The 18455-nt window shown below is 41.5% G+C and overlaps 1 protein-coding gene across 1 annotated transcript in view; it reads left to right on the top strand.

The window, feature by feature from the left end:
• Nucleotides 1-18455, top strand: part of LOC134751525 (solute carrier family 12 member 9) — a 50790-nt gene that overhangs the window by 8490 nt on the left and 23845 nt on the right. The window contains exons 3-16 of the mRNA XM_063686963.1: nt 132-254; nt 1296-1430; nt 2536-2670; nt 3112-3317; nt 5070-5274; nt 5823-6002; nt 6770-6859; nt 10516-10717; nt 11882-12083; nt 12787-12918; nt 13485-13592; nt 14223-14371; nt 14445-14630; nt 15035-15216. Coding sequence (XP_063543033.1) covers nt 132-254; nt 1296-1430; nt 2536-2670; nt 3112-3317; nt 5070-5274; nt 5823-6002; nt 6770-6859; nt 10516-10717; nt 11882-12083; nt 12787-12918; nt 13485-13592; nt 14223-14371; nt 14445-14630; nt 15035-15216 — 2235 coding nt within the window. The remainder of the gene's footprint in view (nt 1-131; nt 255-1295; nt 1431-2535; nt 2671-3111; nt 3318-5069; nt 5275-5822; nt 6003-6769; nt 6860-10515; nt 10718-11881; nt 12084-12786; nt 12919-13484; nt 13593-14222; nt 14372-14444; nt 14631-15034; nt 15217-18455) is intronic.

The following is an 18455-nucleotide window of genomic DNA, read 5'->3' as shown; positions in this document are numbered from 1 at the left end:
GAGTTTTCGCCCGGAAGGCGATGACTGACGAAATTTGCGCCTTGCTCGCGGTCTATGTGTGATGGTCTGACTCTTTTCTCTACTGCTATGGGCTAGGATATTTGTTTAAAATATTTTTCTGTTGTTTCCAGGATATGTGGAATTCGGAGAGTTCCGTTCAGAGCGGCCCGGCATCAAGAAGGTCGGGACCTTCGCTGGGGTCTTCTGCCCCGTCGTGCTGTCCATGTTCAGTGCTCTGGTCTTCATCAGAATGGGTGAGTCCACTCCAGGATATGAGGACTGAGGAGTTTTAAGAGTTCAATTCGGTATATTTAAAGTAAGTAGATATATTTTACGTTACTGACGCCTATCTTTTGCTATTCTTTATTCAAACAAACACAAGTATAAGTTTACAGCGACCTACGCCAAGACACTTATACTGTTAATACATAGTCAGTATCATAAACATGTATACATTTTTCGAACTACGAGTATCTCTAGGAACTTAAATTAAACATACATACTACAAAGTTACATAGGTAGAGTTTAAAAAAATCCTGACACTACTTTGTAAGGACGGCCACTTGTCTGCGAATATGTCTGCGTTTTGGATTGAAGCTAAGAAGTTATTTAGTAATTCTATTGCTCGGTACGTGGGTGCGTTTGAACCGTGATAGGTGCGGACATTTGGATATGCGAAAAGGTTTCTGGCTCTACGTGCGCTATTGAACTGCTATGAATTGCTTAATAAAATAACCACTCATATTGTTATGTTATACAATGATTCATGACTTCATCGGAATGATACATGTCATGTGGTGTTACTCAATCGCAATCGAGACATACAATAACTAAAAAACCGGCCAAGTGCGAGTCGGACTCGCGCACCGAGGGTTCCGTACTTTTTAGTATTTGTTATAGCGGCAACAGAAATACATCATCTGTGAAAATTTCAACTGTCTAGCTATCACGATTCATGAGATACAGCCTGGTAACAAACAGACGGACAGCGGAGTCTTAGTAATAGGGTCCCGTTTTTACCCTTTAGCTACGGAACCCTAAAAACATCATTCAAAAGTTCCAAATTCAGAAACAAAACAACTGATGCTTCTGGGTCTCAGAGTGTAATTACTTAAATAACACAAACATTTGTGACGTTTTCAACCAAAAGGTACCACATTGTCGCTTGTCGATAAGGTTGATTTCTAATTGAAGCTATATGGAAATAGCGCCTTACTGACAAGCGACAATAAGTACCCTTTGGGTTGAAAATGGCACATTTTGATTTGTTTGATAATGTCTGTCTTTAATCTCAGGGTACCTGGTCGGCAACGCGGGTCTCCTGGTGACCTTGGCGCAGTTCCTACTGGCCTACCTGATCGTGGTGTTCACCGTCACGTCCATATGCGCCATCTCCACCAACGGCGCCGTGGAGGGGGGAGGGGTCTACTGTATCCTTTCATGGTGCTATTTTAGCCTCGTTGAATTCTTTGAATTAGGCTACCGATCGGACCTGCTATAGTCGTTAGCTTTCAAGCTAGCCCCTTAAGGATAACTCTTTGTCTATTGTAAGTAAAATCGCACGTGCTACTGACCTGCATAAAAAAGGTTCAATCGCTTTCACCGGTTATTGAATTACGACTCTATGTTCATTGCAATAAGATTCAAAATGAACTAATGGAAATAGTTATTTACGATACAAGTGCGGAAAAGAGGAAATTCGAAACGAGTGGCGATGGCGTGGCCATATGTACTGTAAAATATTTTACAGTACATATGGTGCTATTTTCTCGCACTAGTGCGTGAAATAGCACTTTTCGTGCATATGTCGAAAGTTTAAAGGGCCATATGTACTGTAAAACGTTGTACGATACACGTGCGAATAGGTAATTCGCAACTCGTGTCGATTTAAAACACTCCCTGCGGTCGTGTTTTAATTTATCGCCACTCGTTTCGAATTTCCTCTTTTCCGCACTTGTATCGTAAATAACTATGCGCGGTCCCTCTACGTTTACTGAGTGCCGGCGAGTCGAACGCTACAGAACCAGTCTAAAATGTGTCATCGAGATGCGTAACAAAGGCGCGTTATCGGAGAGCGCACTTATACTGGTTTTTTGAGCGTTAGACTAGCCCGCGGTCAGGTGCCAATTAGAATTATATGCCAATGACCGAACGCCGCGCCGGTTTTACTTACCAAAGAGATATCCGCAAAGGGCCAGCTTGAAAGTTAACGACTATAGACGCAGATGTATCTGCTTGATAAAAAATAATTTAGTATGAGTTAGCACATTACTGGTGAATTCTCATTATAACTTGGAACTCCGGTGTCGTTAAGTTGGACCAGTCCTACGGTAGATGTCGCTATGCGCTTCCCTTAGGCGTGTCAACAAAAAATTAAGGAATGGAAAGATTCGGATTCCGTAGCTTAGTTGGTTACGAGCACTCCGAAAGGTTGCAAGTTTGAGTCTTGCTGGAAACGGTGAATTTTAAATTTTTCCTTTAAAATGCTTTCGTATGTATAAAATAAAATAGTGTATATTTCTTAACGCACTCCAGTTATGATAAGTCGGACGTTAGGCCCCGAGTTCGGAGGCGCCATCGGCACTCTATTCTTCTTCGCGAACGTGGTGTCGAGCGCCCTCTGTATCTCTGCTTGCACGGAGGCGCTGGTGGAGAACTTTGGACCTCACGGTGAGTAGATACGGTGCATTTTACCTTGACAAGAATCCTTCCTTCTATGATTAATGAGTGTCAAAGGAGTTTGGACTTTATTGGAAATTATATAAGTTTATTTTATAAGAAAAAACTAATTCTCGACCACCCTGAGTTGAGAGGGGCTATTGGTATACTATTTTTCTTCGCGCCATCTATGGGACACCCTCCATTCTCTATCGAACCCTCGATGGCTCACCTACTTTACGCACCCACCAAGGTACGTAGTTCACGAGAAAGCCCATAGGTGGCGCCTTAATCAAAAGACATAGGTTTAGGATAGTAATAAGAAATATGTACTCGTCCACTTTACCAATATACGCCATAAGAGACACACGCTGGTTTCCCTCCGACTCCTGACTCCTTCGATCTCCCACGTGCCATCAGTTACTAAGTACATGATATAATCTATTTTACCAGGATACCTGATCTCCGACAACCAGCCCGCGCTACCGGACGGCGACTGGTACCGGTTCCTGTACCGGTCCATCCTCAACGCCATAGGGTTGTGCGTCTCGCTCGCCGGGGCGTCGCTCTTCGCACGCACGAGTCTGGCAATATGGCTGACCGTGGTAGTGTGTTTGGGGAGCGCTATGCTGAGTTTCTTCATAACGGCTCCGGCACTGGTAAATTATACGTGTTCAGCTTCTAAGGTGTATGGAATAGATTTACTTGACTTTACATTTGCAAAATTATAAGTGTCAACCCTAGTGTTGCTTCGCCGGCACTTGAAGTCATGGCAGTCAATAACCCACGCGTTTGTAGTCGCTATATTATGTACATACGAGTATGCAAACCGTCACCATATGTGGTATTTTCTATAAAAAGGGACCTTATTGTCGATGGCGCTTACGCCGCACAGCGTCGCGCGGCATTGTATTTATATCGGAGCATCGTTTATAATGGCGTAAGCGCCATCGACAATAATGTCCCTTTTTATAGAAAATACCACATATAATCATGAATTAATGCCATACTCATAGCCAGGAATTCCCTGATCGATCACATGAGCCTAGCTATAATCACCATGATGTCCACGATGTGTCACTGTGACAATTTAATAATTATTATATGTCTTTTTTTTTTTTTATGAAATAGGATTCAAACGAGCAGACGGATCACCTGATGGTAAGCGATTACCGCCGCCCATGGACACCCGCAACACCAGAGGGGTTGTAAGTGCGTTGCCGGCCTTTAAGATGGGAATACGCTCTTTTCTTGAAGGTTTGAAGGTCATATCGGTCCGGAAATACCGCAGGCGACAGTTCATTCCACAGTTTAGCTGTGCGAGGCAGGAAGTTTCTAGAGAAACGCACTTATTGAATAATAAACGTCTTTTATTATTATTATTTGTATCTCCTCAGATTTCACGGGCCTATAAATCCCGGTCTTTTGATAGGCATGCGTGGGGATATAGATCCAACACGTAGAGTAGAGGCCCCTTGGAGACCTTAAATGTCATGTAGTCTCGTTTCTCGTTTCTATCACCGCACCTCCCGCCAAAGGAGCAAAGCTCATCCTCACTTCTTAGATACATGGTACACTAAGAATAAGCGGGCATCTCGCACGTTTCTTCCCAGAACGTGCAGAATGTGGAATAAGTTGCCTCCTGAGGTATTTCCTTTGCACTACGACATGGGATTCTTTAAGAAGCGGGTATTTAGGGTTCTCAAGGGTCGGCAACGCTTAAGTGGCTCCTGTGATGTTGCTTATGTCCATGGGCGACGATGACTGCTTCCCATCAGGCGGCTCGCCTGCTCGTTTGCTATCACATAAAAAAAAATGTAGAACGCCTGCTGGAAGTGCTGGAACCCGTCCACAGGTGCAATTATTATAATTTATCCCCATAAAGGTCATTAAAATTGATTTACAAACATACAAACATCCACGTTTACTATCACTATAGTTACATCGATTTTTAGCATTAGAAAAAGGATACACAATCTTGACGTCTCTTTATTGAAAAATCCTTTTAAAAAAGAAGTCACAGCAATTTTTTTTTATTTTTTTTTTATAGTTTATTTACCAAAAAATTATACATTGTTTTATTAACCTATGATCTCCACACTAGGCTAGGCCTGTCTTGTGGAGTCAGTTGAGACAATTCCAATTTTTAATTAACATCTTCCTACGCTGAAGTTTTGACATTGTGCTAATACTAGGTGATACATATAGCTTAAAGTATTATATAAAAATAAAAACTTAATCTATGTAATATGTAACAATTATATACATTATGCTCATTTACACTCTTGGTTTTATAATAGTAATAGTTACTTTTTTTAAAGCGTTTTTCAACAAAAAGACACTTCAAGACCGTGTAGTCTTTTCTAATGCTAAAAAAACGAGGTATAGCATGTCATTTTTTTTCCTTTCAGATTGAGCGCCCCGAATCCAACACACTAACCAACGTGACCTACTTCAACTATACCGGTCTCAGCAGCGCCACTCTACTGTCCAACTTGTATCCGAAATACGGACGGGATTATTCCACTACGCACGGAGAGTTTGCTGATTTCGCTTCTGTTTTTGGTGTGCTGTTCACTGGCGTTACTGGAGTTATGGCTGGGGCTAACATGAGTGGTGGGTCTTCACTACATATTATAAAACAAAGTAGCTTCTGTATGCTTAGATCTTTAAAACTACGTAACGGATTTTGATGCGGTGTTTTTAATAGATAGAGTGATTCGAGAGGAAGGTTTTTTATGTAGAATACATCAGCACTGCACCCGTGCGAAGCCGGGGCGCGTCGCTGGTACTTACTAAATTGAAACTTTTAAGACATTATTAACTAAAACGGGATTTAAACAAAACATCTTTATTTCACTCGCGTTTGTTCATAAAACGGTCAGCAACCTTTTATAAACCTCTGTTAAATTTAGTATCTTTCTAACAGAAATGTCAAAATGACGGGTTATATTGATTAAAATATAACGGGTTAACATTGATTAACTAGCACGACATTATTTCGCGGACTAGTAAAGTAATATTTTTGTTTTAATTAATATATTTAATATGGATTTACGCAAATTAACGCCTGATTCTATTAATTATTTTGCGTGAGTTTAAATCTATTGAATTAGTATAAAGCGAGCTGACATGCTTCGATCACAAGGCTAAATGTTCCCCAGGTGAACTGAAGAACCCCGCCAGCAGCATCCCCCGTGGAACCCTAGCGGCGCTGCTGTTCACGGCGCTGTCGTACGCGGCGCTCTCCGTGCTGACGGCCGCCACGTGCAGCCGCGAGCTGCTGCAGAACAACTACGTGTATCTGCTGCCCGTCAACATCTGGCCGCCGTTCATTGCTGTCGGTGGGTCACATGATTCCTTACCTTACCTTTAGTTACAATTATTCGTACTGACTGGGCAGAAAGAAACAAATATGGTAAAATCACGAGACAGAAAGAAACAAAAAACGGAAATGCATTACAATTTGGTGCCGTGACCAGGATTGTTTTTTATCTACACCATGACCCAAGTATATCACATGATACTGTTTGACCGAGATGATGGCTTTGTACAGTTAGAGCTTATAAAGTTAGGACTTACAGGGTAAAAGTCTTAGAACCTATTACGGGATCTGATAATTTTTTAGTGTACAAGCTTTACGCGCCCTAGTCATGTCAACACTACATGAAATGTTTTTGGTGGAATTTTTTTTATCTACACCATGATCCGAGTATATTACATGATTCCAGGTGAGAACTTAGGCCTACTTGACTTTCGGGTTTCTATTATACCGTCACTCATATAAGTGTTGCTACAGAACAAAGAACAGAAGAAAGATAGTTTATTATTCAAGTCGGCATATTACAATGCGCTTGTGAACGTCAAATAAAGCTACACCGGCTCTAACCCTACGCCTCTGCCTCGAGAAAATTTAAATCCCCCCTCAATTGGAGGAGGGTATCCCAATATGGGACCGGCAAGAAACTCCGCGGGACACATCCTTTCAAAACATTACATCTTATAATTAACATGCATTACGAGTAGATAAGTAAATAAAAAATAATAGAAACATTACAATTGGTGCCGTGACCAGGATTCGTCTTTTAAATTTACATTTATTTATTCGCAGGTATGTTGATGGCGACATTTTCCGCCGCGCTGTCGAACCTAATAGGGGCATCTAGAGTGTTGGAAGCTCTCGCTAAGGACAATATTTATGGTAAATGATATGTTTATATAATATACAATTATCTTTTTCTTACACTAACAGAGTTTTTTGTTATGTGACATTCAACAGAAGTCCGAAATTATTAGAAATACAGTATTCGAAACCTTTGTTTTTTTGTGATAGCGATTCATATAGTGTGAGTTGCCCTTATATCAACATAGCTTCCTTTTACAGATTTCATTGTGCGACTGTATGGAAGGGATTTCATAAAGTTATCCGAATAAAAATTGTTCTCATACAGCAGACCAGTTCAAAGTTGAATTTGATTTGCATGCTGCTATAATTTGTTCGCACGGAACTGAAATTGAATTATTTTTAGTGATGGGTCGTTACCAGTAACTTACTCTAAAGTGGGAATATTCCCGGTAATGCTACCAGTAACATTACCCAGATCGGTAACATTGAGTAACTTTGAAAAAATTATTAGAATTGTATATGCTTTTTTCGTATTAAATACTTAAGTAAATAATAATGCTATTATTTACAGTCATAAAACAGTCAAGGAATCTCTGAGAGAGTAAATTCCCAATGTTACCGGTAACATTCCCAATATTACCAGGTATTTTTCCAAAGTTACTGGGAACATTACTATCTGGAAATAATGATTAAAATAATGCTTAACTGTATAAAGTAAAAGAAAATATGTGTATAAATCAGTTTAATTATTAGAATAAACCAATCAACATCTAAATATATAAAAGAAGAAACTGACTGACTGACTGACTGACTGCCTGACTGACATATCAACACACAACCCAAACCGCTGGTTCTAGAGATTCCAAATTTGGCACGTAGGTTTCTTATAAGCTCTAGGGGTGCACTGAGAAATGATTTTTCAAAATTCACCCCCCAAGGGGGTTAAATGGGGGTTCAAAGTTTGTATGGGGAAACAAGATTAGTTAGACTATTATATTCGAAACTTCACAGGAGTATTCCTAACGATAAATGAATAAACACGTGTTACAGGTTTTTATGCAAATTCCCCCCTAACAGGGGGAAATATGGTAACAAAGTCTGAAAATCAACATGGGTATTGTTTCTATGGTTTATCGGGTCGCTAATTAGGAAAACAAGAACGATTTTAAAATCCAACGTGACGGACGTGAAAAAACCATCTCCCCTGTTGGGGTGCAATGGGGTTGAAATGTCTAAATATCAATATAGGTGTCGTTTTTATGGTTTTTTGGGACGTTAATTACGAAAATCGCATCGATTTTGAAATTGAATAATGTGCTCATGAAAATTCTTGAAAGTACTCGTATTTGTGCCAAATTGCAATTCAAACGGTCCTGTAGTTTCGGAGCAAATCGGTTGTAACAGACGGACCGACAGACAGCCACACGTGATCCTATAAGGGTTCTAATTTTGCTTTTGAGGTATGGAGACCCGCGTTATCCTAATAGATTTTTAAATTTGTATTTGGTGCCATCTCGATCGTCGTCAATCGGTACCTAGGCGAGTGCGGGCGGCGCGGCGGGATGGACGGGGCGGGAGGAGTAAGTCATCGGGAAAGTTCCTGCATCCGTAATGAGTATATTCAAGGTGCTACAAGAAGGTAGCACCTTGAATGTACTCATTACGGATTTTGCTTCTTATAAGTTTCGGTTTCCATTCTAAGTAAAATGCAAAAAACATCGTAAGTACATATATATGTATTCTACCTACGAACCATATAAACCATCTTTTGTAAGTCGTTATAAAACCATATTTTCTCCTTCCCCTGCCTCCCCTGCACCCTGTACATCAGACAAAACGACATAGATTTATAAATCACGCAGGCGAAGCCGCGGGCAAAACCTAGTTTTGTATAACGTTTCATGTGGAAACATTTCGATTTTATATTAATTAATCGAATTTGAAATTAGAGTAGTAGTAGTAAAGGGATAATAGATAATGATCACAGTTTCATATAAAATACTAGCTTTTGCCCGCGACTTCGTCTGCAAACAGTATCTACTGCACGTTAAGCGTGTGGTAGCTCTGGTCAGACGCCTGCTTCATCTGGCAGACCTCCAGGTGTTCCAGGTCTTGGAGAACTTAAGGAATTTTACCCTCATCAGGTACATCCAGCAGCACTCCAGGTGTTTCAGGTCTTGAGCTATCTCCATCATACACTACCAACGACACGTTGAGCGAGTGTTACCCCTAACCTTTTGTACCCAGCAGCACTCCAGGTGTTCCAGATTTTGAGCTTTTCCCATAATACACTACTAGCGGTACGTTGTGCGAGTGTTACCCCTGATCCGTTGCACCCAGCAGCACTCCAGGTGTTCCAGGTCTTGAGCTTCCCTCATCATATACAACCATCGTCACGTTGAGCGAGTGTTACCCCTGACCCTTTGCGCCCAGTAGCACTCCACATTGTCTTGAGCTTTATCCATCGTATAGTACCAGCAGCACGTTGAGCGAGTGTTACCCCTAACCTTTTGTACCCAGCAGCACTCCAGGTGTTCCAGATCTTGAGCTTTTCCCATAATACACTACTAGCGGTACGTTGTGCGAGTGTTACCCCTGATCCGTTGCACCCAGCAGCATTCCAGGTGTTCCAGGTCTTGAGCTTTCCTCATCATATACAACCATCGTCACGTTGAGCGAGTGTTACCCCTGACCCTTTGCGCCCAGTAGCACTCCACATTGTCTTGAGCTTTATCCATCGTATAGTACCAGCAGCACGTTGAGCGATTGTTACCCCTGACCCGTTGCACCCAGGAGCACTTCAGGTGTTCCAGGTCTTAGGCTGCCTCCATCATACATTACCAGCGGCACTTTGAGTGAGTGTTAGAAGAGTGGAGAAGAGAACAGGATGTCTTCGGGAATAAAAACTACTCTACACCCTCCCCAACAATTAAGACTATCTCCATATCAAATTTCATCTAAATCGGTTTTATTGGGTTCCATACAAATTTCCACTCACCTTTTCACCCCCTTTAGGGTTGATTTCTAGGGTAAAACCTATCCTATGTTCCTCACGCAAAATAGGCGCAATAGTAAGACGTCGAGTTGCGGAAACCAAGCTCGCGAATATCTATCCTATGTCCTTCCCCAGGACTCAAATTATCTCCATACCAAACTTCATCTAAATCGGTTCAGCGGTTATTGATTCCCCATACAAATGTCAACTCCCCTAACTTCCCCTTAAGGAGTGTTCTGGGATAAAAAGTATCCTATGTCCTTCCCCGGTACTCACTATCTGTATACCAAATTTATAAAATTGATCCCATAGCTCTTATGTCAGCGAATTAAGAACTATGGGACATATTTTTGAGTAAGTTGTACTAAAAAATTTAGTTTTGAACCTTATTTTATCTCATATAAGTCATCACTATCATCAGTTTCGTATGTTACCGGCTTTTGGGAATGTTACTGGTAACATTGGTAACTTACTAGTAACATTCCCAAATGGAAACTTACTGGTAGCGGGAATGTTACCGCTGCCCATCACTAATTATTTTACATAAAAAAATATACTTTACCTATATGCAGTGGACTAAATACAATAAGTACCCTCTACAAAAGCCTTATTGAGTTTTCTGTGTGACTGGGTTGGTTGTAAAATTGTGCATTGATCTTTTTTGTCATAGGTATTGTGTAAATTATGTCATGATTAGTTTAAGATAGTTCCATAATACTTTTTTGGTTTCTTTCAGGCTTCCTCCTCCGGCCCGTGGTGTCCCACTCTGGAAACCCAGTGCTAGCTGTCATAGCGTCCTGGCTACTAGTACAAATAGCCATAGTGACCGGTTCACTCAACGCTATAGCCCAGATCAACTCCGTCTTGTTCATGACTAGCTACTTCGCTATTAACTTGGCGTGTTTGGGACTGGATTTAGCCGGTGCTCCTAACTTCAGGTCAGTTTTACTAGTACTAAAAGAAACATTTGACCATTGATAGACTTTATACTATTGCGATAAGGTTCACTTTTGGTAGTCTGTGTCAATGATACAAATAGCCATAGTGACCGGCTCACTCAACGCTATAGCCCAGATCAACTTCGTCTTGTTCATGACTAGCTACTTCGCTATTAACTTGGCGTGTTTGGGACTGGATTTAGCCGGTGCTCCTAACTTCAGGTCAGTTTTACTAGTACTAAAAGCAACATTTGACCATTGATAGAGAGAGACTATAACTTATTTAAGGTTCCGTACCCAAAGGGTAAAAACGGGACCCTATTACTAAGATTCCACTGTCCGTCTGTCTGTCACCAGGCTGTATCTCATGAACCGTGGTAGCTAGACAGTTGAAATTTTCACAGATGATGTATTTTTGTTGCCGCTACAACAACAAATACTAAAAAACGGAACAAAATTAATATTTAAGTGGGGCTCTCATACAACAATAGTACCACAGAATAACTAATAGTACTATAGTACATTATTGTCGAGGCTCGGAAGTAGCTACTTGCTGGCTGAGGATTCGTTTTAAACGGACGACCTCGGGAGTCCGTTTAAAACGAATCCGAAGCCAGCAAGTAGCCTTCCAGGCGAGTCATATATAGCGCTTTTCTCAAAAATGGCGCAATAAATATAATAGAAATATTTTACAGAAGCAACGTTCTTATGTATATATTTTTACAAAAAAAAGTAAAAAGATTTGCTTTGCCGCCTCTTTATTTTTAAATTAAAAATAGAAGTGTATTTTTCTGCTGAAAATACGCCAACCTATTTGAGACACCTAAATAGTCGCGGTACTAACATTATAATAATAAGTACTGATCATCTGTTTGGCTGTTTAATGGACCTATGCCTTCATTTGATATGGCCACTTCAACTTTTAAAAAGTTTGGAACTCGATAAATAATGGAATTTGTATGCAACATTGCAGTCCCGAAATCGAGACTGCAATGTTTTTAACTTTTTAATTTTTTGACTCACCATAAACTACGCACTTCGCGACCTACTTTTTAACCGGCAACGTCGACTTTGCCGTCCATTTTTGAGTAAACGTGTTTTTTTACCGTTTTTTTTCGCACTTGCCCGGTTTTGTTGTATTTTTGTTGTATTTGCGTGTCGCAGGCCGTCCTTCAAGCAGTTCTCGTGGCACACGTGCGTGGCGGGGCTGGCGGGGAGCTCGGGCGTGATGTTCTCGTTGCGGCCCGCGCACGCATGCGGCGCGGCGCTGGCGTGCGCGGCGCTGGTGCTGGCGCTGCACGCCCTGTCCCCCGCCGCCGCCTCGCCCGCCTGGGGCAGTCTGAGCCAAGCCCTCATTTTTCATCAGGTACGATCCAATGGACTATTTCATTTATTCTAACTTTTGTTAAACAGATTAAATCGAGATAATGTTGAGAACGATGGCTTTTTATTCCTCCTACTGTGAAAAACGAAACTTCAATTCGAGTGTGGAAATTAATAAACTTTCGAATAAATTGTTGATGTGTGGGGGTTTTCAGAAAAAATGCCACCGTTTCCTTTTTTTCGAAAAACCATCAACTTTTGGATTATTTAGACTCAGAATCGGGAGTCCCCAGTTTTTCATACAAATTTTGGGTGTCAGTTTTGTTACTGTTAGTACAAAACGTATGTGAAAATGCGTTACAAAACTACTCATGAAAATAAGAATTTGTCTATAATCAATTTATAGTTCAATTCAATTTTCCATTTCAATTTTATTTATTACGTCAATATATAAATCTTATTCAATATATTAAACTTCCGGAAAAAAATCCGGAACTAACAAGTCAGAATACGGATGGCGTCAGAATATGGACGTCGACGTGTTGCGCGGGAATCGTGCGGCCGCCTGTCTATTCTACCACTACGTCTGCTTCACCCCCTCGAAAACCTAAAACTTGACTATAAGAGCGCCTTAAGACCTTTTTTTTCTTTTTAAATTCTGAGTAGAAATAACCCAAATACTGATGGATTTTCGAAAAAAAGTAAATGGTACAATGTCCATGTACTACATGTTCCGTCGTCCGCAGGTCCGCAAGTACCTGCTCCTGCTGGACCCGCGTCGCGAGCACGTGAAGTTCTGGCGGCCCCAGATGCTGCTCCTCATCGCCGCGCCTCGCCAGCAGGCGCCGCTCATAGACTTCGTCAATGACCAGAAAAAGGTACTTCGGTCGAGAGTTTTCATTTATCACAAATCAGACATCATCATCGCATTCGTGATAAACTATAACACACAGTATGCCATATCCTTGACCTCTTGATACGACACGACACCAGCTTTTTCTTTTATTTCGTCTACTTAGCTACGTCTTGGTCTGCTTCTGCCTCTCTTTCCTTTTATCTTGCCTTTTATGATGGCCTTAAAGAAGATTTTGTGCCGTATCCGTCTGTGGAATGTGGTGTTGTGTTGGAGGCTTATGGAAGGTATAAAATGGACGGGGAAGATAACGAAGAGGTAGGTAGAGGTAAACTTAATAACGTTAATAATTAAGTAATAATGCTATAATAATGATAATTGATCCATTTATATTTCCGAAATGTACATATGTAAATCTTGACATGTAATTTATATTACCAATAAAGTATGAGTATGAGTATTACGTAGAGTGGAAGAGAAGAGGATGATATTGAAAACCATCAACAACAGACGGTGAAAACTGATATTGTAAACTAAACTGATGTAAATGTAACTAACTGATTTTAAAAACAAAATGTAACTTTGTTTCAGGGCGGCCTATTCGTCCTCGGACACGTCCGAGTCGGCGAGCTGGACGGCAGCGGCGACCCTCTGGCCGAAGAACACAAATATTGGCTTCAGCTTATTGATCACCTCAAGGTATTCCACTTTACGTTGTGGTTAGTACGGCCAACGTAACGAGATATTACTATAGACCCCCTTATTCATAAAACTTTATATTTCATTTTTGGTGCAAGCTTTTATCGCTAACTGTACTTTTCTTCCAACAGGCAACTAATACTCGTCGAGACAATTCTAAAAACCCCAAACACAATCAGGTTGCGTTGTTATATCACAGAGTTCCTATGGCCACCTTCCGTCTCCATCATCAGATCAGCTCGATGGTACCATAATATTGCATTGTCACCCGACTTACATATGTATGCAAATTTTCAGCTCCATTGGAAGTCGGAAAGTGGGTTAAAAACTTGCAAGATTTGACCCGTACAAACATGATCCTGGCAGGGTCGCCATGTAAGGTGTGGCGTCAATGATACAACTGTTGGTATCTAAATACAAATATATTCTGTTCTAATAACTCGTACATGCTATTATATACTACAGCTACGTACATGTTGGTGTGAGACATATACATATATAGTACACACACTACATTACATACATACATACTGACATACATAGGTACATTGCAAAAAAAGTTGCTTTTAGAAGGGTTTTATTAAGCTTTTACTAATCTAATCAGCCTTCGTAATAAGACGCTTTTTTTAGGTGAAAGCATTCGTAGAACTGTGCCTAGCGCCCTCTGTACGCAGCGGAGCGGCACAACTCACTCGCCTGGCCGGACTGGGGGCCATGAAGCCCGACACGGTGCTGCTGGGGTTCCGGGACCAGGCGCCTCCGAGAGACTTCTTTAGAGAGTAAGTACAACACTCCCGGTCAACTTATTGAATTAAACATTGAGATTGTATTAAAAATAAACCTTTATTTCAGCCCCAACTCCCCCTACAAGACGGAGCAGTTCGACACGGAGACCGGCGACGTGTTCCCCCTCCGCGGCGCTGACTCGAAACTCAGCGCTCACGAATACGTGAGGGTCGTCGCTGACGTGCTCAGCGTCAACAAGAACGTGGGGCTGTGCAGGCACTTCCATAAGCTGGACATGGCGGCTGTTGAACGGTATGTTGTCAAACTCAGCGCTCATGAATACGTGAGGGTTGTCGCTGAGTCAGCGTCAACAGGAATGTAAGTCTTCAAACTCAGCGCCCATGAATACGTGAGCGTCAACAAGACCTGTTAATAACTTCAGAACCAACTACCTGTAACTAACATCTTTTGTAATGCACATGACATGTAATGTCGAATAAATATGAAATATGAAAATGTTAATCAAATTTGTCACACATTGGAATATCGAAACATAGATAAGCAACAAACTCAGCGCTCCTGAACTTTATTTGGGTACTTAAAGTGAATAAAACAAACAAATTACCTGATATATGATATATCTGGCTAAAATGTGTCAATATATTCGCTTTAAATAAATAAATCTCAGCTAATTAATAATAAATTATCTTTCACAGGAAGTCAGCAGCGCTGAAATACATTGACGTATGGCTCGTAGAGCCTTTAGCAGCGCACGGATGTTTCACAGTGCGAGCATTATTTGCGTTGCAACTCAGCGCTGTTGTGCGCTCAGCGCGTGGTTGGAGGCACTTGCAGTTAAGAGTTTTTACCAAACCGGAGCCTGAACAAGGTGTATTAGGTAAGATATATCTTGTATAAAGGAAGTCAGCAGCGCTGAAATACATTGACGTATGGCTGGTAAAGCCTCTAGCAGCGTACGGGTGCTTCACAGTGCGGGCATTATTTGCGCTGCAACTCAGCGCTGTTGTGCGCTCAGCGCGTGGTTTGGAGACACGTGAGATTAAGGGTGTTTGCCAAACCGGAGCCTGAACTGAACAAGGTGTATTCTTTAGGTGAGTAGATACCCTCAACCGGGGTGAATATGGATGACGGGGTGAATGGGATAATGGGAACTACATTAACATGATAATATCTTAAAAACTACCCGCAAAAAATGTAGCGTGCGATTGAAATTAATAATTTATTTATTTATTTAATCTTTATTGCACAAAAGAAAATACAATCGTACAAAAGGCGGACTTAATGCTATGAGGCATTCTCTACCAGTCAACCTTCGGGCAAAGCAGATAATTTGTAGGCGGTGCAACATAGTGATTACATATATATATACAAGTATAGTTAAATAATGGACAGGCATAGACATACATACATATATCTGTATATATAATATTCATATAAATACATACAATATACATACATACAAATACATAAGATATCAGATGAAACTTTCAAAACAGAAACACTAAGAATTCATCGTTCTGCCAGCAAAGTACTCACGTAAGGATTTTTTAAATGCAAATCTATTCGGACACTGTCTAATTTTAACAGGGAGACTATTCCAAAGGCGAGCTGCCTGAATAGAGAAAGAATAGGACATGAAACCTGTTCGGTGAGATGGTATGGACAAAGAAAGGTTGCCAGTAGAGCGAAGTTGACGGACACGAGAAACACCATAGTAGTTGAAGAAAGATTTGAGATATTCGGGAGATTGGGGATCATTAATAACAGAAAAGAGGGTGCAAAGCATGCGAATATTTCGACGAACACGTATAGGAAACCAGCCGAGTTTAGAGCGGAAAGAGGAGACATGGTCGTATTTACGAAGACAGAAAATGAAACGAATGCAGTTATTTAGTAAACGATCTAACTTGTTCAAGAGCTCTTCATTTAAGTCTGGATAACACACATCACCGTAGTCAATTATGGGTAGGATTAATGTCTGTGCTAATAATATTTTTGTTTTAACGGGTAAAAAGTGTTTAAGTCTGTTAAGGGCATGTAGAGATCCAGTGACTTTTCGGCAAATTTCAGCTACCTGTATCTTCCAACTCAGGGTGCTGTCTAAATAGACGCCTAGGTCTTTTACACTCTGGCTGTAAGGAATCGGAGTGCCATTAAAATATACGGGGGGTGTAGAATCTATTTTCGCGAGCTGGCGTTCGCTACCTATGACAATGGCCTGACACTTAGACGGATTGACAAACAGACCGAACTTCTCAGACCATCGCTGGATATGTAAGAGGTCTAGATTTAATTTGTCAACAGTAGCAGCTAGGTCAGTAACGCTACAATGGTCATAGAGTTGCAGGTCGTCGGCGTAAAGATGGTACGAGCAGCGAAGGTCAGGAGTAATAAAATTAATAAATATGGAGAACAGTAGTGGTGAAAGGATACCTCCTTGAGGCACGCCAGTGGCTAGGTCACACCATTCCGACAAAGCGCGATCAACTCGTACCGCTTGCTGACGTCCGCAAAGATAAGCCGAGAACCAATTTCGCGCACCAGGCGACACATTGAGGTGCTCAAGAAGGCCAAGGAGAATCTGATGGTCAACAGTGTTGAATGCGTTTGAAAAATCTACAAGGATAAGTACAGTGACCATTTGATTCTCCATGCCACGTCTGATGTCCTCAGTCACCTTAAGCAGCGCAGTACAGGTGCTATGTCCCGGCCGAAAACCTGACTGAAAGGGGCTCAGAAGTTTGTTTGAGAAAATAAACCTAGACAGCTGCTTGTGAGCCACCGCTTCAGCGATCTTCGACAGAAACGGGAGTATGGAAATGGGCCGGAAATGACTTACTAAAGAGGGGTTATTGATTTTTGGTAGAGGTATGACGAACGCCCTGCGCCAGAGAGATGGAAATTCGCCGTTAGAAAGCGAGAAGTTGATGATATCAGTCAGTATAGGAAGCACGCAGTCAAGGACAGATACTATCATATACCGGCCGATATCATCACAACCAACTGCCTTGGATTGAATTGACTTAATGATAGCCTTAACCTCTGATTGGGTAGTGAGTGAGAAAGAGAAAGAGACCGCGCCAATCGAAGGTAGGGACAAAACTTCAAAAAGGGTGTTAATTTTGACATTGTCATCAACGGAGAGGGCAGACGAGAAATGCTTGTTAAGGTCAGAAAGGGAGAAAGAGGTACTATCAAATTGACTTACAGGTTTGCCAAAACCTAGAGACTTCAGAAACTTCCAAACATTAGCCATGGAAGATGAGGTTACATTTTGATGAATAAACCGCCGCTTCGCTGAACGCACCATCTGGTTGCACCTGTTGCGGGCGGTTTTAAAGAGCGTCCAGTTTTCATCAGAGCGGTCACGCTTAAAACGTCTGAAGGCACGGTCTCTTTTACGCATGGCTATGCGCACACCCTCTGTAATCCACGGCGCAGGAGCCCGCCTGACCCGAACCCTGTGTAACGGTGCATGCTTGTCAAAGGTTTTTAATATTGCTTCATTAAAAAGAGACAATTTGGTTTCTGTATTAGCAGCTGTCATCACAGGGGACCAGTCAATTGCGGCTGCGTCGCGGAGCAAAGCGTCAGTGTCAACTTTAGCGAAGCTACGCATGTATATTATGGCAGGTTTACACTTGCCCGGCTTGATATTGTAAGAAGCGAAAATTAAGTCGTGGTGGGAGAAACCGGGTGCAAGAAACTGACCATGTTTTATGACATTACTAGGGGAAGAAGTGAAAATAACATCCAGCCAAGTGTCAGAGGAAGCCGTATGGTGAGTAGGATTTAAGGGCAAAAAAGAGAAATTAACAGAATTAATTAAGAAATTTAATTTACGGCTTTTTGGAGTGTCCTTACAGAGATCAGTGTTAAGGTCACCCATAATGATGTGATGTGCGTAGTCCGAGCCTATAGACTCTAGAACTCTCTCTAGGTCGGAAAAGTAATCGATCATAGGGGGACAATAGACTACACCCAGTACCGCCTTGACTCCTTTGACATTCACCTCAAGAAACAACCATTCCGCAGAACCAGAGTAAAGAGAAGGCGAAACATTTATGATTTTGTACGGAATGTTACTTCTGAGGTAAATGGCAACACCACCACCAC

Source organism: Cydia strobilella, chromosome 22 (genome assembly GCF_947568885.1).
Source record: "Cydia strobilella chromosome 22, ilCydStro3.1, whole genome shotgun sequence".
Classification (NCBI taxonomy): Eukaryota; Metazoa; Arthropoda; class Insecta; order Lepidoptera; family Tortricidae; genus Cydia; species Cydia strobilella.
The sequence above is the reverse complement of the archived record's forward strand: the minus strand, read 5'-3'. Positions and strand labels throughout refer to the sequence as shown.